The sequence below is a fragment of the Eretmochelys imbricata genome, chromosome 2, assembly GCF_965152235.1.
Source record: "Eretmochelys imbricata isolate rEreImb1 chromosome 2, rEreImb1.hap1, whole genome shotgun sequence".
NCBI lineage: Eukaryota > Metazoa > Chordata > Testudines > Cheloniidae > Eretmochelys > Eretmochelys imbricata.
Window position 1 is genome coordinate 260554098 of NC_135573.1, and position 25170 is coordinate 260579267.

The following is a 25170-nucleotide window of genomic DNA, read 5'->3' on the forward strand; positions in this document are numbered from 1 at the left end:
AGCATTCCTGCTAGTCAGCATTGACACCAAAGAGCCAGGTGTTAAGCACCTGCAAAAACCCATTGACTTCAATGGGAGTTGCAGGTACTCAGCACCTCTGGAAATAAGGCATCTGCTTATGTATAGATATAGCTGCCTCGCTTTAGATATCCAAGTTTGAACATTTTCAGCCATAATGCCTTTTCCCCCTAAAGAATTTCCAAAGTTCTCGGCAAACTACGGTCACCCTCTAGACAGAGTCCACTTGCTAACTTTACCTTCGTTAAGTAGATACGGTGACCTCAGTATTTGCAGTGTTACCTAAATGTCCTATAGTTACAGGGTCTGCTGAAGGGGTACATTGGCACAGGTCTATTTGCATCAGTGGAGTGACGCTGAGAATCTAGAAAGCTGTAGGGAATACCTGGGGCATGGCAAATACTCAAGTAACGTTATTCAGTTTTCTAAGAAAACTGTCAAGTATTTAGGAGTGTTTCTGTGTGCGTAATTAATGGTGTAGATATCATTAATATAAATGTGCGTGTCCATGTGTATATATATATATATATAACATAGGAATGATATCGGTAACAGAACAAGATGGAGCATTGCACGTTATATGTTGGGACATACGGTCTCTACATGCCCCACCTCTGTATTAAAAATGGGGGTGGTCACGTAATGTATAGCAGACTTCCATGTGCAGCATTTAGCCAGAGGGTTGAACTTGATCCCTCACTGGAACTTGGTCACGGATGTCATGACCACATGGCTCTGTCTGTCTGTTCCCTGGGTCGTTACCCATTTCTGCCTCGGTGCTCCAGGCTCTTCAGGGCGGGGGGTTTATTGTAAAGCAGCGTGAATGATTAGAATGATATATCAACAGTAATAAATAACTGGCCAGAGACTTGTGCCACAAATAGCTGCCGATGTTAATGGGAAAAGAAGCCAAGAAGTCAATGGGCCATGGAGATTGAACTAACCTTTCACCCCTAAGAGGGTTCTCAATCATAGCCAGCTGACACAAGGAGACCTGGATTGAGATTTTCAAAGCTGACTAGGAAATTTAGCTGCCTAACTCCCATTGAAATTCATGGGAGCTGTGTGGCTAAATCCCCTAGTCAACTTTGAAAATCTTAGCTTTGGAGTCGGCCGGTAGGCTGTACTAGTGAAGCGTGAGACGTGACTGGATCCATGCTTTTGTCTCCCATAAACACAGCTCCACTGTATGCATGTCTTTCCCTGCATTACTGCCTGTGTCAGCATAAGTGATTGCTAGGCAACAGGAGGCCTAGTAATAAAAGTATCTCTATATTAACAGACACTTGTATCTAGCCCTTATGGCTCCTAAGTCTCTCCCAGTACTCCCACATTACCGAGAGAATCAAGTGATTACATGGAAAATCTCAAGAGGGCTTAGCTAGCCTTAATAACGGCCAAATCCGACAGAAAACGCTAAAGGAGACTTGCACAAAGAACATCAGTGCCCTATTGAAGAGGGAGCTTTAGTCAGCTGCTGGGGCCCACCACAGCTTCACCTCTTCAAGTGTCTTGTTTCTAGGATCAAAACTTAAGGCCCGGGCTCCAAGTTTGGAAACCCATTGTTACGGCTCAGGAATGCGAAAGGCCTCCTTTAAGAACTCTAGTTTGTGTTCTGACCACAAGGGGATTTGGGAATTCCTGTTACCGGCTTTGAAGACCCAAAGGATTGCAGCATTGCATAAATGCTTCGTTACCAAGAGAACACACATTGTGTTCTTTTAATTCGCTCTTAATTATTTTCTTTTGACTCACACTGCTTTGTGATGCCGCTTGAGCCCAAATGCGGCTTAGCCGCTAACATGCTGTACGTTACCCAACTGTGAAGATGAATAGAAGTGAATTGTTGAGTTGGTTATCACTTTTGGGGGCAGGGAGAGGGAGGATTCGAAAGAGGGAGGAAGACGGAGTGTATCAGCCAGTGAGACGTGAGGTCCACCCTAGGGTGATGTCATCCAGGCTTGAACATCTCCTGAATTTTTAATGTCTACTAAGCACAACTCAAAAACAACATGAAAAGTATGAAATATGCATAAGCGCTTTTTGGAAGACTTTGTTCCTGAACTCTGGCAGCCCATGGAAGGGGTTGGAATGGGGGCAGGGAAGAGGTGGGAAGAGGCGGGGCGGGGCCTCACAGAAGGAGTAGAGTGGGGGCGTGGCTAGGGCAGCCAGCGGGGGGTGAGGGGTGGTCAGTGGTGCGGCCCTCAGGCCAATGTACTAGTCCTCATGTGGCCCTCATGGTCATTTGAGTTTGAGACCCCTGATCTAGTCTGACCTCCCGTATCACACAGGCCATAAAACTTCCCCAGAATAATTCCTTTTGAACCAGAGCATCTATTTAAAAAAAAATCCAGTCTTGATCTAAAAATTGCCAATGATGGAGAATCCACCATAACCCTTGGTGAATTGTTCCAGTGATTAATCACGCTCACTATTGGATAAAGGCCTAAGTGTGCAAACTGTTAACTGCCTTGAGTGTGTGTGTAAATGTGGCCTACAAATGTAGAGCAAATCAGTCCCCTGGTGTTCTACAGAATCGCTACAATTGCTGAATGCATTTTCAGAGCAATGGTGCTCATAGAGTTAATACTACTAACACTGCGTTATATCACATTTCATCTGATGTCCTCCGGGCTCTTTACAAACATCAATGGACTCGCTCTGATCTCAGTTACACTGGGGTAAATGTGGAAGTTACTCAGTTGAAGTCAATGTAGTTATCTCTGCAATTACCCTGGCGTAATAGAGATCAGAATCTGGTCCACGCTAATTAATCTCACAACCCCCCTGTGATATAAGTGGTGGTGTTCCCAAGGAACTGGAGACATGGAGAGATTAAACAAATTGCCTAACATCCAACAGAGAGTCAATGGCAGAGCTAGAGTCAGAACCCCGGAGTCCTGACGTGCAATCCCTAGCTTTTATTAACAGAACATAATCCCTTTCTCTTTTAGTCTGAGTAATGGTTTAGTGACCCAAGCACAGGACTCAGCCAAGTTCCCAATTCCCTCTGTGGCCTGGGGTAGATCATGTTAACTCTGTCTTAGTTTCCCGATCTGTAGAGTCGGGGGCTAGAATGCCGACACACCTCCTCACCTGGCCAACATCTTCCATTATGCCCCAGGATCAGAGACTCCCAGGATGTGCCACCTCCCCTCTCCAGGAGGGGAGACGGTGGTGCATCATGGAAGATGTAGTACATTTGGGGAGCCCAGCCTCTAGAGGAGAATGGAAACATGAAGCAACCAAACTACAACTCCAATGAAGCACCACACGAGCATTTCTGAATCAAAATATTTGTGTTTTCAGCCAACGTATTTTGGGGTTTGATTTTTTGCCAAAAAGTCATCGTCTTTTTTCTGTAGAAATAAAACCCATTTTCATCCCAGCTCTATCCCCAGTCTGTGTTGATTAAATGAAACCATCTCACACCCTGTGTTAGTGGATGAACCAAAGTGATCTGTTGCCAATGCCCTGTATTACTAAGTGTGCAGCATTCCCCTTCTGCATTAATATCACCATGTAGCCACTTCTATGGTTAAATAAATAAATACTGCATTCTGTAGGGTCCTTTTCCTTGTCAAATCACTGCATAATTAGGGCCTGATCAAAGACCTCTTGGGGTCAATGGCATTGTTTCCATTTGCTTCAATGGGTTTTAGATCATGCCTTCTGCCATTTTACACCTGAAAAGGGTGTTTTCACTATGGTGAGCTAGGAATTAGTGAGGGATATTGTATGAAGTGTTTATTAAGGAGGAATCTTTGATGGCTCCTAAAAGACCTAATCATTGCCTCTTTTCTCTATGTTGGCAGCCGACGTTCTACGACACAGTGAAGACCGGTTACACCATCGGATATAGTTTATCTCTCATTGCTCTCACTGCAGCTATGATTATTTTGTGCCTCTTCAGGTGAGAACCTGGGCATGGAGGGGAAGGGAATGTGCAGGGGTGGGGAAACAGATTGTTTAATTCCGAGGACCTGAGCAGATGCTTGGCTATAGGCTGCGAGTGCCTTGCATTTGGAATGCCCGGCAACCCCTTTCCAGAGCAAGGGTGGCTGGTGGCAGTGGAGGGACACATATGGTTGAAGTTTTCTCCAAGAAGGACGCAGTCACACATTTTGGGGTGACTCATCTGTGTGGCATTTGAACTGCGCCATTGGCATTGGGACATGCAAGCCCAATCTTGTGCACCACATAGCTCAGTTAAGCAGAATGCCACCTGTGCCTTAGAAACAGGCAGAGCTGTCCTCCAGCGTCTTCTGACCTACTTTAACCACTGGATATAGAGCAACCACACAATATTATGGTGATGGTGCAGTATGCCTACCGTGGAGGACTCAAGGCTGGGGGCTGCTTTTGGAAGCCCAAGGGCCAGTTTTGGTGTCTGATTTGCAGCTGTTTCCCGTAGGACAATGGGCAGAGATCTTAGAGGCTTGCGATGTCCGATGAGCTTTTACTGAATAGAGAGAATAGCGGAGAACCAAACAACCTGGAGATGAAAAAGACTTGCTAGATTCTGTAGTCCATCCCCTAAAGCCAATGCAGAAGGGTATCTAGTTCTAATGCTTTTCCCCAATCTTGTACCAAGCAACAGGGCTTCCACCATTTCCCTAGGGAGAGTATTCCACAAGCTAAGAGACTCCTTGTACGAAATGAGATATTTTAATGCTCCAGAGTAGTCTGTCCACCGGCTCCAGCTGACCTTGCACAGTACTAGAAGACAAGTGTATGACAGAAGTGTATGGCAAGGTATGCCCTGCAACGATCCATCTGATCTTAACAGATGTTCCTTAAGAGGTTTGTTTAAGGTTGGCTGATTAGTCCTGATTCTTAGTTAAACTAAGACCTGTTTATGCATCTGTGGCAGCACAAAATGACAGTAAAGCAAGCAGAAACAACCCCTGGAGAATACCGCCACTCACAATGCCTCCCTGACAAGCCCAGAATGGGTACAGGGGCTCTACACCACCACTGCTCCCAGCCCTCTGCTTTGGGGGTGGATTGTGACTGTGGCCACACCGCACTGCACTAGAGCCTACAAGGAGCTGGAAGAAGCAGGGCATAAATTAGAGCAGCCCTGAGGCTGATGTAACTTACACCTGGGCTGGACAGATACCTTCACGGCTCCAGCATATGGAGAACGATCTTTGCCCCACACTCACGTCATCCCAGTCCCCAGCGCAGGAACAGAGTGACTGAGAATCAGGCCCATTATGTTATTTATGCCTGTAAAACTTGCGCATCTCCAGGATATTAGACCTCTTGCTTTTAATTGCTGGGAAATGTCACTTGAAAACCCCAGAGTTCCTTGATCCAGATAGATTGTCATAATCTGCTAAAGCCTATGGGATGGAATAAGCCCAGTGTTGCTCTTAATGTCAGTTACCCTAACTTATATCTTTTAAAGTTAAAATATAAGCCACATTGCTGTATAAAGTATGCAAATATTTATTAATTTTGGCTTGAGCTGTTCAGAAAATGGAGTTTATCCTGCTGACAATGTCAACTTTTTGGCAAAACACTGAAATCAGAAATATTCTGGATAAAGCAGAAGTTTTTCACAACACATTCTGGCCAGAAGAGTAATGTATTGAGATGAAGTCCTGATGTTTAAAAATGCTATTTTTCTCTCTCTCCCACCCCACAACAGAAAACTGCACTGCACTCGAAATTACATCCACATGCATCTCTTCATGTCTTTCATCATGAGAGCCATTGCAGTTTTCATAAAGGACTTCATCCTCTTTGAGAGCGGCGAGTCTGACCACTGCTCTGCGAGCTCAGTAAGTAGCAGCGACCAGCTGACGTTTTCGGATGCCAGCTGGTTTGGTTCAGCCCCCTTAATTGGGGAACAAAATAATGAACACGGAAAGGCAGGCAGGGAAATGCTGGGGGAAGCTTTTAGTTGTTGTTGCGGTGTATTGGAAAGGAAGCAAAAAACCCGCTGGCTTCAGCCTAACGTTGAGAAAGAGATTGCAGCAGAAATTCCTCACTCAGCAGATGTTGCTTTTTAATTGTCAGTGCCTCGGTCTCTCAGCTGCGATGATGAAGCTGGGGTGATAATGATGAGAAGAGTTTGGGATCTTCTATACCTTACAAAATCAGGCTACTGAAAAATAGTTTACTGGCCAACCGCCCTGGAGCAGGGGAAAGCAGCTCCTATTCTCTGCCTGTGGCACTTAATAGTCTAGTCTTCTGTAGGTCTCATTTACTTTGGTCTCATTTCCATTGTTGGGTTTAGTGTGTGGTTGCTGCATGGTGTTTGTGGCTTGTGATATAGATCTAGGGGTCCCTTCTGGTCTTAAACGCTATGACCATGAAAATGGTCCACCCACCCACTGCTTCCATTGTCCACCCTAGCTCCATGGCTTCTTTCACATGGTCCCCTTCATGCTTGGAACAGCCTCTCAATTAATATTTGCCAAGCAATCTCCCTCCCAGACCACCCTGAAACCCATCTGTTCCATGACTCATTATAGATGTCATGACCACGTTGCTCTTTCTGTTTGTTCCCTAGGTTGTTACCCATTTCTGCCTCAGTGCTCCAGGCTCTTCAGGGTGGGGGGGTTTATTGTAATGCACCGTGAGTGATTAGAGTGATATATCAACAGTAATAAATAACTGGCCAGAGACTTGTGCCACAAATAGTTGCCAATGTTAATTGGAAAAGAAGCCAAGAAGTCAATGAGCCATGGAGATTGAACTAACCTCTCACCCCTAAGAGGGTTCCCTCTAGGTCATGACTGAGGCCCGTTGATGGAAAGCTTCCATTGCAGCTACCCCTCTGATAACCATTCTGCAGCTAAAGGAAGGACGTTAGCCTGCTGAGCTCTTAGCTTGGCCCCTTTACAAATGTGAATGAACCAAGAGAGAAGATCGTTGCACCTGCTAGTACACCAACTTTTCACCCCAATCCCTTGGCTATTGCTGTTGGGTGTTTTATCCGGAGTAAATTCAGTGCTCAGCGCAACCAAGTGAATGGCTAGATGGTCCACCAATATTTTAAAGACATGTGGAGCATAATTCTTCTTGCTGTACTGGACTGCACCTTCCTGTTGCAAATTCTGCACCCGTCCTGCCACCACTTCTTGTGCAACCCCCAGCAAGAAAGTTCACACACAAATAACCACCCAACCTACATGGATAAAAAGTTCTTTCCAAACGTTCCTCTGGCCACCTTGTGGAGAATCAAATCAAAAGGGGTACAAGTACTATTGGATGGATGGGGGGATTTGGATTCGGTGAACGTATTTTCCCACTGTTCACCCAGTTGTAAACTCTGATTCTTGGGGGGGAAAAAGTGGAAAAAACTATTTTTAATGTAAATGATATTGAAAATCAGCCCCTCCAAAGCCCTGTACTCAGCAGACCTAACTCCCAGGGCAACTCACTGTTCAGCACGTTACCTGAGTCGGAATTAGGCCCCAATCCTCAAAAGTAATGACTAATTCCTGTTGATTTTAATGGCATTTAGGTGCCTGAATACCTTGAGGGCTCTGGGCCTTCATCCTGTCTCAAGATGTAGATCCTAGCTCTGAAGGTTCAGTCCCTGGGCATTACTAAACTGGCAGTTCGTACACCCATGAAAACAAAACGTCTTTAGGGCCCACTAGCCTCGGCATAAACAAATCCAAATTCTGCAAGAAGTGTGAACAACCCTTTAGATGCGTATGCCATTTTTTAAAAGCCCATTTGGTTTGCTGCAGTGGGGTTGTGTTGATTATTTAGCCAACAGCAGGAAACCTCAAAATTACAGCATTAACCAAATTGCAAAGCTTCTCATCTAGTAGAACCAGATAGTTAAGAAAACCAGTGGTGAGAGGCAAATGGCTTTCCATGTGTGTTGTCGCGAAGCTGCCGGGGCGCTGGTTTGTTGGTCTTTTCCCCACGTGACAATAGCTGTTGCTAAGGTTAAAAGAATTTTGGAGGGTGGGGAAGAGAAAAGTATTCCCAGCTCAATGCACCCCAGTGCACTCGTGACTTGGCAAACAAGGCTTATTGTCATAAGTAAATGTTGCAGGCGAAATTGACCATAGCTTGCAGCGCTTGTGTAAAGGAGCGCAGACCCTTTGTCCTGCGTGAAGAAGATTCAATAATGAAAAGCTTTACAAACGTTTCTTTGCCCGCCGGCCAAAGCAATTAAGCACATCACTAAAGACAACGGTGATGAGCTCTCCTGGCACACACAGAAACAGGAGGCTTGACCTTTAGTAGCAGGCTTTGCTGTCCAGGGATTCTCAGCTGGGTTTCCCAGGGGAAGAACTAGCACGGCGGAAGGCTTGCTTTCTTCAGTGGCGTTGGGTGGTCAGTGAAGAAATCGAAAGATCTGATCTCGAAATTACTTGGAGTGGGGAGTCCTATGGGCTGTGTTATACAGGAGGTCAGAGTAGGTGACCACAGTGGTCCCTTCTGGCCCTGAAATCTATGAATAATGACTGAGTAAACCCACAACTTATTGCCTAAGCTACTCAAATTCTAGTTCCTTTAGACGCTGCAAGTGAACACGCTTTTTTCTCCTAGGCCCCAGTTTTTCTCGTTATTTAAGCCTGCATGTAATTTTAAGCCTCTGAGTCATCTCAGTGGGGTTACTCGCATGTTTGAAGATGTGCATATGTAACATCAACAGACCCCAGTCGTTGGTGGGCAGGATTGAACCGGGGACCTCTGGAGCTTAGTCCATGAGCTAAAGCCAACTGGCTGTTAGCTAAGGCTGTAGAGCAGACTCATTTTATCTCTCTGTAAGTGGTCTCAGTGCCACTAGATGGTACAGAACACCACGACCAGGAGGTGTGTGGGTTACATACTTCCCCGAGCTGAGGAAGCATGTCCCGAGCTTTAGAGACTTCCCAGTTGAAATCCCGGATGAGCCCTCACTTGTAACACCGACAGACCCCGGTCGTCGGGATCGAACTGGGGACCTCTGGAGCTTAGTGCATGAGTCTCTACCACATGAGCAAAAAGCCAACTGGCTGTTAACTAAGGCTGTAGAGCAGACTCATTTTATCTCTCTCTCTAAGTGGTCTCAGTGCCATTAGATGCACCACACCCAAGGGGTGTGTGGGTTACACATATGCTGAAGCACCTTGCTGAATCTGGGCCTGAACCTGCTAGATTCATAGACTCTAAGACCTGAAGGTGACCATAGTGATCACCTAGTCTGGCTTCCTGTATAATACAGGCCATAGAACTTCCCTGAAGTTAATTTCTCTTTGAACTGGAGCACAGATCTTCTAGAAGAATATCCAGTCTTTGTTTTAAAATTGCCAGGATTAGAGAACCACACCACCACACTCCTTGGTAAATTGTTCCGGTGGTTAATTATACTCACTGTTAAATATTTCCAGTCTGAGTTTGCTGAGCTCAACTTCCACCCATTGGAGCTTGTTATACCTCTGACTGCTAGATTGAAGATGCCTTTATTATCAAATTTCTTTTCCTTGTTTAGGTACTTACAGGCACCCCCACTTCAACATTCCACCCTACGCACGTTGTTTTTGTCTTTCTCTGTCTCTCTTTTTCTGGAAGCCACTGTGTGAAACCCAATCACCAAAGCCACTAACCTGGCAGAAGAATTGAGCTGAAATTTTGGGTTGTTTTTTAAAAGAGCAGGACTTTGATCAGCTTCATTAATGTGGCACCTAGATGCTATGGGAATTGGCAGATTAGACATCCAGGTTAGATGGAGACAGAAAGGCAAATAGATAGATAGATAGAAGACTAGATCCGCAGCTAAAAGACAATGGAACTATGCAGTTTTACATGAGGTGAGGATGTGGTCGAGGGTACATAGTTTCTCTTCAACTTTTTGAGTTCCAGAAAGACTAGTTGGTTCACTCCAGACAGCAATTCCTCTTTACAAAGGAAGGCAAGCTATATACAGCCCAACTGCGAAGAATGCACCCTCTGATCTTCTATTTTAAGAAAGTGAACAGGTATTTCTGTTAGTTCAGCAAGATCTTACTCAAGAAACTGTAAAGAAACCTGTCCCTATAATTTTTAGAACAGACATTAGCTTAGGTTTAGGGGGTAGCTTGTGTTCGCTAAAGCAAATGTTTCTGTAGCTCCCTGGAGAACAGGAGATTATAGACTGTGTGGAGAAGCTGAGGGCTAAATAAGGAGAGACACCTGACAAGATATGGGTGACTCGCTTGATCAGCACCCTGAATACTTAATTAAATCAAAACCAGAAAAGCGGGTCAAAATCCAACGCGATTATGCATTGAAGTCATTAATAGTCAAACACCTATTGAATTCATGCGGGATCATCATCCAAGAGCCAGGTGTACAAAGATGAAGACAGGGCCAGTGGGATTTTCAAAAGCACCCTAAGTGTGTAAGGCACCTAACTCTCACTGAAAGCCCATGGGAGTTAGGTGCCTCACACACTTAGGTGCTTTACCTTTGTAAAGCTGGCCCAAACTGCTTACATTTAGCCTTTGCCAGGACAGCGGGAGATACCTTCGGTCCCAGGGTTAGGTTTTGTTTGAAAAGAAAAACAATCTCAGAACTTTTCCTCGGTGTTTACTTGGCCTTTTCCCAGGCCGAACTGACTTGGATGACTGAGTTTGGACTCTGCCAGGGGGCTTGTCAAAATGGACAGTTAGTGCGCGGCAGTCTGGGATGTAAAGCTACAGTGCAGTAGCCGGCCATGCGCTAACTAGCCCTGTGGACCCTGTTACCACACACTCATTGTGCACTGTGACCTACTCCACTTTGAAACAGGAATAGGTCAAAGCTCACTAACGTGGGAGTGTCTGTGCGTGCCCACTGGCAGTGTCTGTGTGTCAGGCTGTAGAATGCCACGTGTTATCTGTCCATATAGACGAGTTCAGCGTGGAGTTAAAACCGAATAAGGACGTAAGGGTTGGGCCCTTTAATATTCTAGTGGGCTCCTGTTTTCATGTGTTCTCTTGTCTTCTGAAATGGTCACTGGGTTTGAACACTTCACGTTCGCATTCTCCCCACCCATGAGTTAATTCGGAGCCAAATCTGTTTGGTCGTTGTGAAGTCTGGGCGGAAAATACATGTTATATTTTAAAAATAATCTGACCGCACTTTAAAACCAGCAAGAATCTAGCTCTGTGAAATCAATGAGCTGCACTCTGCCCTCATTTTAATCAACTGAGTAAGGAGGAGTGAGGCCCTCACGCGCCCACTTGTTTGGCAAGTCCTGGATCTTGGGTCTGTTGTGGCGCACAACCCCTGCTCTGGATACTCCTCTCCCCCCCCCCTCCATTAGCAAGTGATTGAGAGGTGCAGAGATTTCCTGCTCGCTGGCAAAGGGGGAAGAAAGCTGCCCCTTTTCAAGGGGTGCAGTAACTCCTGTCTCCCCAGCCCCTTAGAGCCATTTGTACCTCGCCTCGCTCTACAGCCATGCTCTCATTGGTCGGCCTGCCCTTGCTGCCCTGCCCTTCTCTGCAAATCGGATGGGGCGCAGCCATGGTTGGGGAGTCACTGTTGCAGGGAGCATCATTAGCACGGAGCAGAAATCCACTGCAAATACAGAGCAGCGATTTCCCCAAGATCATGCCAGGTCGAGCTGCCCTGATCCGCTCTGAACCCCCAAACCCTGCACAACACTGACCAAACTGCTCCCATTGACTCAGGAAGGAGGGGATTGCGCTGTCTTGCCTTCACTTCCCCCTTCCATGCTTAATGGACACATTTTGCTATATCTGCGCTCGGTGGAGGGGGCCTGTGTGAGTCTGCTGAGCCTGATATGACATCCTGAATAGAACGGGCTCAGCGGAGGTGATAATTTCGCCGCTCAGAATATCCCCCCTTCTTCAGGCTACATCAAGAAAGTCCCAGCTGCCTTTCCAGGGTCTCCGGTGTGGAATATCCCACACAACAAATCCTGCACGCAACAAATTTGATTTGAACAAGCAGGGTTTGTTAGACACAACAAAACCTGCCTCTTGGCAGGGGATTAGACTAGTTGACCCTTGCGGTCCTTTCTAACCCTATGGTTCTAATAACATCGAATTACACCACTGCCGATTTCCTGAGTAACAGTAACAAACCCACAGGCACAGTCCGTGTCTGTCAGGAGAAGGACGGAAAGAGAGAGAGAGATCTCATAAATAACGTCAGGAGGACAAACCCAGCAAAGTGAAGGGGGGGGGAGGGTGGAGAGGAGGACATGGCGTGGTTGCCAATTTCCTTTCAATCTCATGCTAGCACTTTAAGGTTCACTTCACTGGAGTCACTGCGAGGCTATAGAAACGACCAGTGAGAGAAAAAGAAACAGGCTCAGACCAGAGCCCTTAATTAACGGAGTCCCTAATGATCAAAACATCGACCATTGTTTAAAAAAAAGGTGACTGCCCTGTGTGCTAATTCCTGTTTCAGTGCCTGGGTTAAGCGAGGGGGCGTTTTCCGAGTTATCACGGGTGACTTTTGCGGGTGAAGCACACATGAGGCCACAAGCACCTACAGAAAAGAAGGGGCTGGATTGTCACCGCTCTTGCTCCCCTGCTCAATTTGCCACGCCCGCTCTTGGGGTGAGGAAGAAGAGGGGCTATTCGGCATGAGCCAATGGACGGGGACGGATGGAGAGAGCAGGGAACGAAGGAGGCCCTAGCTTTGTCGTCTTCCCATTCGCGGGCCAGAGTCACTGGTCAGGTGCACAACGCAGGGAGCAAGCTGCTTTGCCACAGTGGGTGAAGCAACTTCCTCCTTCCCCAGCACAATGGAGGAGCTGGGAGTCCGAGTTGCATTTTGCGCTGCTGTGTGGTCGCTGGACAGCACAGCTCCCGACCATCCCTGACTCCAGATAGATTGTAAGGGTGCACTGGAACCCAGGGAGAATAACACATTGTACATGTCCTAACGGGTTCCGAACCATTTGGTTTTTTTTCCCTTCCTGCTGCTTTGATCCAGTGAATGAGAAACAGGAAACTAGATTGTGCACCTAATTTGAGGCAGGGCTTATCTTTGTAATAAGTGTTTGTACAACACCTGGCGCCAAGGGCCCCTGATCCTTGCTGGGCATTACTGTATTGTAAATAATTGATAATAATAAAGGCAAGAGGGAGAATGAGAGACCAAAGGAAAAGACACGGATTATGTAGGGACCCATCCTTAAGGTCTTGACCATCTTCCCCATTAGAACCTCAGTCTTGTATTTCTCTGGCCATTCTACCATAAGTTCTAATTCTACCGGCACCAGCAAGAGTTAATTAGTGTCACAACTTGGCTTTCTCTTGTGGAAATTAGGGTCAGGAACTTCCGAGGTTTTCTAGTACCTTGATTATTTTAAAAGCTTTCACTTGACAAAAATATTGGGCAAGAAGCTCATTATAAATATGTGATTGATTTCTTCTAGTAACGAATGAAGGACCGTTAGCCCCATTCATGCAGTTGACTAAGGAGGCCATTCTATTTTTATTTCAGTTTCTAAACTCATCTTTATGTTGGTCCAATCAGCCAAAGGGCCTGCTAGCTCTGGCCACCATCTTGGGTACAGTCATGTAAGAGAAACCCAGGCCAGCATTCATAACAGCCCAAACCTACAAGGCCTAATTCTCTTCTCATCATGGTGTGATTTAGGAGAAATTAACTTCACGGAAGTCAGTGGAATGAGTAACCCCAGTGTAAAACTACTGTGTGAAGTTAACTGTGCCCAAGTAGGTGAGGGCAAAGAGCCTCCTAGGAATAAATCCTTAGCTGATGCAAATTGGCATAGCCCCGCTGACTTTAATAGAGTCCTGCAGCTTTACACCAGTTGAGGATCTGACTCTGACACTGGTTTATGTATTGCATGCTCGTATAACACCAGAAGTCACACCTTGTGTGACCTGTGTATTAATAGAGATGGATTTTAAATGTCTTGACATTTAAATCCTTTCAGCTGATATGAGTAGGGTTAAATCAGAAAGAAAGGGCACAGTTACATGATGGGGCCTGGGGATCCATTTGGGTCAGGCTGCTGCTTGTTATGAATCACTATGGGCCCAATCCTGTTACAAATGAAATCAATGGCAAAACTCCCATTGACTTTAGCAGGACCAGGATTGAGCCTGGTAGCCTCTTCCCAGCCTCCCCAGTCCCCAGCGTGACACACAAGTGTAGCAGAGGGCAGGATTTGGCCTACTCAGTGTGTGTCTGTAGACATCCTGTATATCTCGTCTTCATGACAGCTGTAACAAACCTGTATCTCTGCATTAGAGATGGTCCTCAGTGTGGGCCTCCGTCTGAATGCTGTGGCGCAAACCCATCTCAAATGCATCTCATCTATGGCTGAGTAGCTTTGGAACTCCATGGGGCAGCGAAAGCTGAAGAACCATGTAGTAGAACATCTCCCTGGTGCACCAAGACCTAACGGGAACTCCTCGTCCCACTGAGTTTTTTCATAGTAGATGCCAAATTCCTTCTAATAGAGACACTGAAGAATTTCAGCTCCTCATCTCACTTAAACCGAGATGCATTACATTTTGAGCCCATGGGAGCTGCAGCTTAACTGACTCAGTTAGAAGCCACTTCTTTTCTATCAGCACCCCATATTAATGGCCTCTGGAAGCTCAGTGGATATGCACAGGTGCTAAGCTGCACTCCTCAGCAGCCTACAGGTCTGGGCCCTGGGCAGGTGAACCGGCTGAGAATTCAGCTAGTTTTGCAATTCAGCACTTTGTTTCATGACCTTAAAATGCCAAGAGGGAGTTTTCACAAGCACCCAGGAGATTTAGAAGCATGAGTCCCATTGAACTGGACCTGGTTTCCCCTTTATTGTAGAACAAAGGAAGTTAAAGAGGCGGGGAGAGGTGCAAACCCACTTGAATACAGGTTACAGCTGCAATAAAAGAAAATAGGGAATAAAGAGATGGGCTTTCACCAGCTCTGTCTAGTTTGCTCGGATTTGTAATTTGCTTTCTCTGCTGATATCTAAGAGCCTGGGTGGGGTGGGACAAAGATAAGCAAAGTGGCAGCACCCAGGGACTGACTGTCTCAGGAACTGAGCACCCTCAGCTCCCATCAACATCATCTGGAGTGTCTGAAAATGAGTCCCTGGGGGTGGAATCTTGGCCTGTTGAAGTCAATGGGAGTTTTGCTCCTGGCTTTAGTGGGAGCAGGATTTCATCCCTAGCAGCCAGGCTTGGTTCTTCCACAAAGGGCAGGATAAACAAGGGGCCCATGGGAGCAACAGATTGGGCGGGGGGGGTCAGCAAAAATGTTTACAGCCACATTTTCAGATGCGCTCACTAGATTCTGGAAACGCGTCCTGCTCTCTCACTTCCACTGCATGAGCAGTGACTGAGCTTTGCCGCCCATCCTCCCAAGTCAAACACCCAAGGGTTAGGAGATAAAAGTGAACAGTCCCTAAGGAAAGGAGATGAGAAGGGAATGTTGCCTGAGATTGTATAGATTCAACAGGGGTCTTTGTATGCTACCTTTTCAAGGGAGGTCCAAACCAGAGTCCGCAATCTCTGCTGGAAATCCATCGCATGTCTCCCAGTAACGGCACACTGGGGGTTTGCAGATGAGAGCTGCTCTAACATCCACCCATTGCTAAGAGCCCCCAAGGGCCTATCTGCTAGATGACCATAGCCAGAGCACAGCAAACTCCACCCCTGGCTCCTCCCCACTCCGGACGCGCCTCTTATGCTGGAGGTTGGCTTAGGAGCCGGTTACACGGGTTCTGTGCCAGAGGAGATGTTTACACTTCCTCTGGGTCTTATGCACAGAGAATGGACTGAAAGGAGAGGACCTGCTCCTAGGTGTTTTCAGAAAGGAGCCAGGAAAATTGGTAGAACATAATGCAAGACTCATCTGCCCCCATCAACCATCCCTCAGTACAGACAGTGACGCCCCGGCTAATAAGCCATATTCCCCCATAAGTACCTCGTTCAAAAGACAAGCCATCCTATGGAATACAACCCCACCAAGCGCCAAGCAGAGAGTGTTGTCCTATTAGGAGGGGAAAAAAAATCTGTATTTGGAGCCTAATTCTGATCTGATACCTGGTGCAACCCCTACTGAAATCAGTGGAAGATGCATTGTGTAGCTGAATACAATATGGGGCCCTTGGGCATTTAGATTATATGGTGATTGGTGCTTTATTGGTATATAGAGTCATGAGACATGAGGCTGAAATAATGAGATCAGGGCTTCATCATACCATGAAATCGGATGAGCAATATAGCTCTCCAGTTATTACAGCCCTATTATTATTTAGTGCAATAATACCTAGAAGTCCCAATCATGGATTAGGACCCCATTGTACTAGGACACACACACCGTGAAAAGATACTCTCTGTCTCAAACAGCATATAATACAAACGTAAGACGAGAGTCAACAAGTGGATACAATAGGGAGGAGGCAGAGGAGAAAAGATAACAGCGAACCCATAAATGTTCCCCTGCTGCATTTGGACATGCCAAGAATGTGCAAGCCCAAATGCACTGCAATATAATATTAACATATTGTTACACTCCAGATCCACCACCCATTTCCTGCTCTTCTAAGCATACATCAGCAGTGTTGGCTTGAAATGAACTAGAATCTCTCCAACTCTGCCCTACCCAGGATGTTGGCAGAGGTGGAGGAGTCTACTGTCTTCCCATTTGACAGCAATCTGTTCGTTAAATCTGCCTTTTTAATCTTTTTTTTATCTCGAGCCTTGCATTTGAATTGCCAATATTGTAGAAATCCATTCTTGGCTTGCTGATTGATCAGGTTCATTCAGAAGGCAGCAGCTTAAACAGCTAGGTCCAAAGGGATGGCTTGTCAGATGAAAGCGAAAGTGGTCTGCGAAAAGCCATCGGGAAGGTGTGAATCACAAAGCCCCTCTCAAAGGCATCAGTTCATCTTGTGGGGAAGGTTTAGAGCCGAGGCTGGTGCTGTGAGAGCTCTTCATGTTCCGAGGAGAAGAGCATCATCTCTTCCCCGCTGGGACGCTGCCTTGTTCAATATCCGCAATTACAAAATGCCAAGTGCCTGCTGAATCAGACTCTGGAATCAAAGAACTGGCTGAGCCAGAGCATTTCTCCCTGCACTTACCTGATTGCTCCTGGCAGCAGTTCACAAAATAGCTTGCATTGCAGGCACGCAGAGAAATCGGCGAATAAGGCTCCAGCTGTTCTCCTAGCTGGAAAGCAAGTTAACTGTTTGCCTGCTCTTGGAGACCTCCATTAGAGTATCTCCCAGTCTTTTAGGTGGAACATGCAGTTATGCATGCACTAGGCACTTCCAGGTTGACCCCACCTGCCCTACTGCTGCCTATATCTTGGGTAGAACTCACCTGCCGTGCTGTCAAATGATTCAGGTACATCCAGCTTGCAATTAACGACCAGGTGCTTCCAGGTGGAATGAGCCTGCTCGAAGGAAAAGAGCTTTCAGCGCAGACTGAATGTGGCTCTGTTCTTATAAATCTTAGTCCATGAGCATTAAGTACTATTCATAGAGCACCCTCGTTGTTCACAGCAAGACGAACATTGTCTGCAAGTAACAGAGCCTTCTAGACGTTAAAGGTTCCAGGCCATTTACACTGATGTAAAGCTGGAGAAATTCTGATGACTCCAGTGTGAATGAGACTGGCAGCTGGGCCATGATATGTAGTGATCTGATCATTTCTGTTCAGGGACAGAAGCCCAGACTAGCATGATTAGGAATCAGGAAATCCTAAATTCTAATCTGGACTCCAGCACTGACTCCATCTGTGGCCTTTGGGAAGTCACCTAATGCCCACATTTTCAAAGTAGACTCAGCTTGTGTCTCAGTTACTGGGTGCCTGCTCTGGACACAGCTATCATGGTAGTTGCATCCAGGGAAAAGGGTTTGAGTGACACACACGTCGATCGCGGCTGTTGGTTTGGGAGATGCACCCAGCAATAACGGTAGGATTCACAAAGATACTGAGGTGTTGAGCTCATTGAAAACAATGGGAGTTAAGCCCCTAAATAACCTGAGGGCCTGGTTTTCAGGCAAGCTGAGCATCCACAGCTTCCACTCACGTGGTTTGGAGCCAGGCGTGCTCACACCTCTGACGATCATGCGTCTAGTTAACTAAAATCAGGTACCTAAAAACTGGGGCACCAAAAATTAAAGGCCACTTTTGAAAATTTGGGCTTCCCCTTCTGTGCCTCAGTTCCCCCATTTGTAAAATGAGTAGAGTAACACAGTGACTGACCTCCCAGAAGTGTTATGCAGATGAGTTAGTTCATGTCTGGCACGCGCTCTGCAGGTGAAACATGCTGTATAGATGCTATTGTTTTAGGGCTATCACAAGTTTAGGACCCGGTCCTGCTTCTGTTGAAGTCACTGGCAAAGCTTACCAGGTGTGATCCTCACTTCTGCTCCAGCTCCCGTATGCCATGTGAAAGGACTGGAGCAACTTAAACAGACCCTAAAGAATCTGGATCTGGCCTTGGAAGGATTCTCCAGGCACAAGTACTGTTGTAGGCAGCTGTAAAGCTGTGTTCCGATGACCTCCTCACAAGCCCTGGGGTCGGGGGTGCATTGGGGCAGGGTTAGGGGTGGGAGGGGTATGTCAGGATGGGGGCTCCAGAACACAGCGCGGCAGAGTTTCCAGGCAGTGCTATAGCCCAGGGACACTGCCATAACTTAGACAGGCCCCCAGGGCTGTCTGAATTTCACCAGGAGCCCCAGAGCGGCCAAGGGTTGGGAGGTCACAAAAGCAGCTTAAAGCCACCTTAGGCTTCCTCCCAATGGGCTGCAAGTTCTGTGCAGCATCCCTGAGACGTGCAGGACAGACTATGATCCACTGTTGCTTCAAAGAGAGCAGAGTCTGACGCTTGCTCTTTATAGGTTTCAGAGTAACAGCCGTGTTAGTCTGTATTCGCAAAAAGAAAAGGAGTACTTGTGGCACCTTAGAGACTAACCAATTTATTTGAGCATGAGCTTTCGTGAGCTACAGCTCACTTCATCGGATGCATACCGTGGAAACTGCAGCAGACTTTATATATACACAGAGAATATGAAACAATACCTCCTCCCACCCCACTGTCCTGCTGGTAATAGCTTATCTAAAGTGATCATCAGGTTAGGCCATTTCCAGCACAAATCCAGGTTTTCTCACCCTCCACCCCCCCACACAAATTCACTCTCCTGCTGGTGGTAGCCCATCCAAAGTGACAACTCTTTACACAATGTGCATGATAATCAAGTTGGGCCATTTCCCGCACAAATCCAGGTTCTCTCACTCCCTCGCCCCCCTCCAAAAACCCACCCCCACACACACACAAACTCACTCTCCTGCTGGTAATAGCTCATCCAAACTGACCACTCTCCAAGTTTAAATCCAAGTTAAGTGAGAGAACCTGGATTTGTGCAGGAAATGGCCCAACTTGATTATCATGCGCATTGTGTAAAGAGTTGTCACTTTGGATGGGCTATTACCAGCAGGAGAGTGAGTTTGTGTGGGGGGGGGGGCGGAGGGTGAGAAAACCTGGATTTGTGCTGGAAATGGCCCAACTTGATGATCACTTTAGATAAGCTATTACGAGCAGGACAGTGGGGTGGGAGGAGGTATTGTTTCATGGTCTCTGTGTGTATATAATGTCTGCTGCAGTTTCCACGGTATGCGTCCGATGAAGTGAGCTGTAGCTCACGAAAGCTCATGCTCAAATAAATTGGTTAGTCTCTAAGGTGCCACAAGTACTCCTTTTCTTTTTGCTCTTTATACAGGCTAAATGTGCAATATACCCCAATTTCAGCTATCCCTTCTCCACCCTTAGGGGCATTTGAATAATGACCTAGTGCCACTTCTTTCACACTAAAAGAAAAGGAGTACTTGTGGCACCTTAGAGACTAACCAATTTCTTTGAGCATAAGAATTTGTTCGTCTCTAAGGTGCCACAAGTCCTCCTGTTCTTTTTCCGCAGACTAACACGGCTGCTACCCTGAAACCTTCTTTTACGCTGTACTTCTGAAAGGGACACCGAGAGATGCACGGAGGTACAACTGCACTCTTTGGCACTGCAGATCGGCTGTGCCATCAATAAACTTTGCACCTCCCGCTTTTGGAGCGTTCCTGTGTTTACGCCCGGGATCAGAGTAGAGGGGTGTTTCGTTGTGCCTCCATCAGAACACAGGGGTGCTCAAACCAGCTCCCGTCAAGTTGAGTTGTTTCTGCTGAGCTAGGGTAACTGGGGAAAGCTGCCAGTTAGTTTATGACCATGTGGGAATACCCAGAGTCGTTAGTCATGGGGGATTATGATGCAGAAGCTTTTAGTGTGCCACGGTATTCAGTCAGTCTGCGAGTGACTCATTGCCTGCAGTGTGGTGACTGCATGTCACTGCATAAGACATCTGGCCCAAAGCCTCTCATTGTGGGAAAGAAACTTCTCTCAGGGAGAGGTTGGGCTAATCCACCTGACTTAGAAAAGAACAATAAGTGTTGCTAGCTTCCGCATACCAGCCCAGCAGCCTTTTCTCCTCACCAGTTCCCAGCTTTGCCCCTCCTCATGGCCCTTCACCCCGTCCCGGTCTAAAAATCTCCTCCGGTGGTTCATCCTCAATGTACCTTCGCTGTCGTCTGACACCCTGGGCATGAGCTCTACTCAGCTGACTCAGCATGTGGTTGGTTAAATACTTTGGCCCAAATGCAGATCGGGTGCAACTCCATTGATTTCAATAGTGATGCACCTGTTTACACCAGCTCTGAATTTGGCCTTGTTTGCTCCCTGTTTCTTAGATTCTGGGCCAGATCCTCTGTTGGTGTAATGTGTCAGCGGTCCACTGACATCAACAGAGCTGTGATGAGTTACAGCAGCTGAGGCTCTGGCCCCTTGTTGTTTGAGAAAATGTTTGCGTCCTGCCCAGCTCGCTATCAAAACCACTTCAATCACTGACCCCCAGAGGATTGTGAAATGTCCCCTTTTCTTCCCATGCAAATTAACGCAACTTCTACCTTTTCTACGCCCCTGTTCTCCTGGGGGCCCTTCTCCGTGCCTGCCTTTAAATCTGAATGCTCCCGAGGACGGCTGCATCACAAAATTTCCCAGGGGCCAGAACCCCAGGCTGGTCGGTATAGGGGTTGAGAAGGACCTCTCAGATTTCTAATCCCAATCCTCTGTTTCCAGCGGGAAAGCGCCCAATATTAATTGCCATCAGCATATCTAGCCTCACCGAAAACACATCTGGGGGATGTGCTGTAGATGCGTTCACGAAGTTTGAACAGTGCCTTGGCTGTGACAGGCCTGATTCTGCCCTGCCGTGTGTTGTGATTGACACCCACCACACAGTGATTGTAAAACGCCCGCTCATCGGACGGGCCGTCTTTTACACTCACTCGCCCCAGGTATGAGCGTCTACACAAGATGCAGGGCGGTGGGGAATCAAGCCCAAGAGATGACCATGGCTGATGAAATCAACCCACCAAATTCAGTAACGCTGCTCAGAATAGTCCTCCAGTCAGGGCTGGTTGGCTCAATGAAAAACATGTATCGGTGTTAACCCTAACTCACATCACCTTTGACACCTCACATTAGGGTACGATGAACATCTGCAGCTGAAGTCTAGGCAGTGTTTACTTCCATCTCCTGTCTTCCGTGAAGAAGTGGAACTAGGTGTGGCTTATATAATTATAATGTCATGCATCAGATGTATATGGGGATATTTGCATCAAGAAGACTCACTTCTAAACCTAATCCAGAGACTCTCAGGTTTTTCTGCCGTTTCATACTGAAGCTCTGAGCAGTCATACTGCTCTCTTATGTACAATGCAACTCCCCCACCTTTTCTGCCCTGCCTGTCCTTCCTGAACAGTTTATACCCATCCATGACAGTGCTCCAGTCATGTGAGTTACCCCACAAGGTCTCTGTTATTCCAATCACAGCATAATTCCTTGACTGTGCCAGGACTTCCAGTTCTCCCTGCTTGGAAAGTTTCCTAGGCTTCTTGCATTTGTGTATAGGCACTTAAGATAACTCCCTGATCATCCTGCTTTGAGCAGGGGGTTGGACTAGATGACCTCCTGAGGTCCCTTCCAACCCTGGTATTCTATGATTCTAAGACCTCGAGGGATCTCACTATTGCAAGTGATTTCACAGGGAAGGTGCTCAGATACGGTGGTGATGGGCATCAGTATAAAATCCTAAAATGGATAGATTACTTACTGATCCAATACTGATGTAGTATCACTTTGCATTCCCATACTGCTTGATAAAACTAGCTGAGCCTTACAATGGATAGGGAAGTTTTATTATCAAGATGAGGAAATTGTGCTCCTTCTTTGTCATGCCACGGGGGTGCCTTCATGTTTATCACTGAAACACGCTATTCAGCTATAACTGCTCTCCCAAACATCACTGTTGGAGTTCAGAAAACTTCCCAGGGGGCAGAACCCCAGGCTGGTTGGTGTAGGGGTTGAGAAGGACCACTCCGATTGCCAATCCCAATCCTCTGCTTCCAGCGGGGAAGCACCCAACATTAATTGCCATCAACATATCTAGCCTCACCAAAAACACATCTGGGGGATATGCTGTAATTACCTCACAACACAGTTTGCTCCACTATTTCATTGTTCCTGATCATCAGACATTTTCTGGTAGCCCAGTAACATAGCTCCTTTCCCATTGTTAGTCATTTACTCCTTGTCATCCCTTTCGTGCAGCATGAAATGTTCATTTGTTTCCCTCCTTGCTACCCTCATCACCTTTCAGCTAGCACTAGCTATCCTCCCTATAGTATCCCTTCTTTAAACAGTCCTTCCTTAAACAGCTGCTGTCTCAAGAGGTATAAATTGAAGGCCCGATCCTGTTCACCCTGAAGTCAATGGGGAAAAAAGTGTTTCCTTGAAATGTTTCTGAGCAGCCCAAGTTGTTTCTCCAGACACCGAGGCAAAAACCTCGTCTTGTGAAAAGTGCCGTGGGATCTTTATGAACACAAGACAGGACCTAGGTTTTATGTGTCATCCAGCAGCACAGTATCCCTCAGCACCAGAACCGTAATGTCTCGGAGGGAAATATGAGCTACCTATTGAATCCCCGGTGCCAGCACCAAATCACAAGCATCGCTGCTTTCCTTCCTCCTGCTACCAAACACAGAATCCCCCTTGCACTTCCTGTTGTTGGTTGCTGCCCTGTGTCAGTGACAAAGAATCTCAGAGTTGCTTTCTTCTAACACTGAACAAGGAACTTCATTGGACTAAGGAAAACCAGATCATCCCTAAAGTACCCCGCCTCTTTCTCACTATGTCTGGCCAACAACTTCCCCTTCCCAATTCATTTCCTGGCACGGTTTTAAAGAAACAGCCCACCCATCCTCAGAATTGCTGCTCAAAATTCAGGCAGCAAGACAGAGACAGCCTGCTCTTCTTCAGCTGGGGCTGCTCAAGTTATAGAGAGAGCTCCCTCCTCGCCAGTGTTCAGAGCTTCCCCTCCTGGACACTGTCAGAAGACAGGATACTGGGCTAAATGGACCTCTGGTCTGACCCAGTAGGGCCGTTCTTATGTTCCGGTTCTGCGCTCCTTTAACCAGTGTGCAACCCACTGGTGAACGTGGTACATGCCTCCCTCTGTGCCCAGCCCACAGAGGCTCTGAGGCTGTTACAGCCCCATCCACAGAGCCTGGCTTCTCCGCTCAAGCGGTGGAGAGTCTCCTGGTCCATTTCAGGTAGGTTCTTAGGCCTCCCAGCCTGGGAGGGCCCCAGTTCAAACCTCGCCAAACTGGCGGCCGCCATGATTCCACCGAATAAACCAGAGAGCTCAAACCTAGTGCTGCTTGCAAACTAAACCAAAGCCCCACCAAGACCAAATCATTTTCACAGCAATGCCCTGGGCTGCCAGAGCTAGGTAAATACAATGTGTTTCCTGTTCCTTCCATTTCAAGGGTGCCTGGCGATTTTTACTCCCCTTCTGGTCCTATGGCCAGGGGTGGAGTAATCACCTAGGATGGTGGGTTACAGAGTCTGCTCTTACTGTGCTTCCTTGGAGGAAGCACCCTCTGGGGAGACACGGTTTCCCAGTGACGGGCACATGAGTCATCAGGCGCTGCGTATTCACGTCAGGCAGCTCTGTGATCTATCACGCACCCACCTTCTGTAAACAAGTCAAGAGGCTCTTAAAATGGCAGGGGCGCTTCTTCCTGCTGTCTGAGCCGTGCCGCGTCGCCCTGGGCAGGGCGGGGGCGGCAGTGCATTAGAGTCAGGAGTCCGAAAGAAATATCAAAGAGCTCCTGAAAGAGCAGAAGCTCTCAGGGCTGGGCCAGAGCCCTGGGGAGTCCATCCTGGCAGGAACTGGAGTAGCTGAGTGCCAACAGGGCAGAGGGTGACTGGCCAGGTCCCCCCTCCCCTTCCTCGCACCCAGACTAGACCAGCAGACCCCATCCTCCACCCCCAGCAGGGGACCTCAGGCTTCAAGCTGGCCCTGCTCCCCCAACCACATAGATTCATAGATATTTGAATCATAGATTCATAGATATTTAGGTCAGAAGGAACCATTATGATCATCTAGTCTGACCTCCTGCACAGTGCAGGCCACAGAATTTCACCCACCACTCCTGCGAAAAACCTCTCACCTATGTCTGAACTACTGAAGTCCTCAAATCGTGGTTTAAGTCCTCAAATCGGCCTGGAGAGGAAGAGTCCCTGGGGACAGAGGTAGCCCTTAAGAGCAGAGAGATCCCCAAGCAGGCAGGCTGTTTACTGCAGAACTAACATAATTTTTGCAGAGCAGCAAACCCCAGTAGAGCAGTGATTGAGCATCCACCTGGGCCCCTTGAAAGCATTCCCGTTCCTGGTTACGTGCAGCACCTGGCATGTGCTCTTTAGATACTCAGAACAGAAAAGCTCAGGAAGATGGCAGGGCTTAAAAGCAATCTCTCCAGAGAGGATGCGCCAAGGTTAAAGCAGAGCAGATTGGGTTTTGGTGCCATCTGATAAAGCCTGACAGCATCAGAATCGCTCCCCATGCTTCCTGGAACCCAACGGCTCCCGGTCATGTGCCGGCTGCCGCAGGAGGGCCGAATCTGGCTTGCTTTACTCCCGCTGGTAATCCACACTGGCTACTCAGCCGAGCGAGGCGAGCAGGGCGTGGCCCTACCGTTCCACTGCGCTGGGTGTGAAGCAAGCAAGCTGCCTTGGTGCCAACCCGCCAGGTGTGTGCCGAGATGGCGGAGAAGCGAACAGATGTCAGGAGCCCACACGGTGCTTTGGCGGCCGTGGACGGTGCCTTGTCACATCAGC

General features: G+C 47.4%; 1 protein-coding gene across 1 annotated transcript in view; it reads left to right on the forward strand.

The window, feature by feature from the left end:
• Nucleotides 1–25170, forward strand: part of LOC144260785 (vasoactive intestinal polypeptide receptor-like) — a 182321-nt gene that overhangs the window by 131177 nt on the left and 25974 nt on the right. The window contains exons 5-6 of the mRNA XM_077809524.1: nucleotides 3834–3931; nucleotides 5675–5807. Of these exons, the coding sequence (XP_077665650.1) occupies nucleotides 3834–3931; nucleotides 5675–5807 (231 nt within the window). The remainder of the gene's footprint in view (nucleotides 1–3833; nucleotides 3932–5674; nucleotides 5808–25170) is intronic.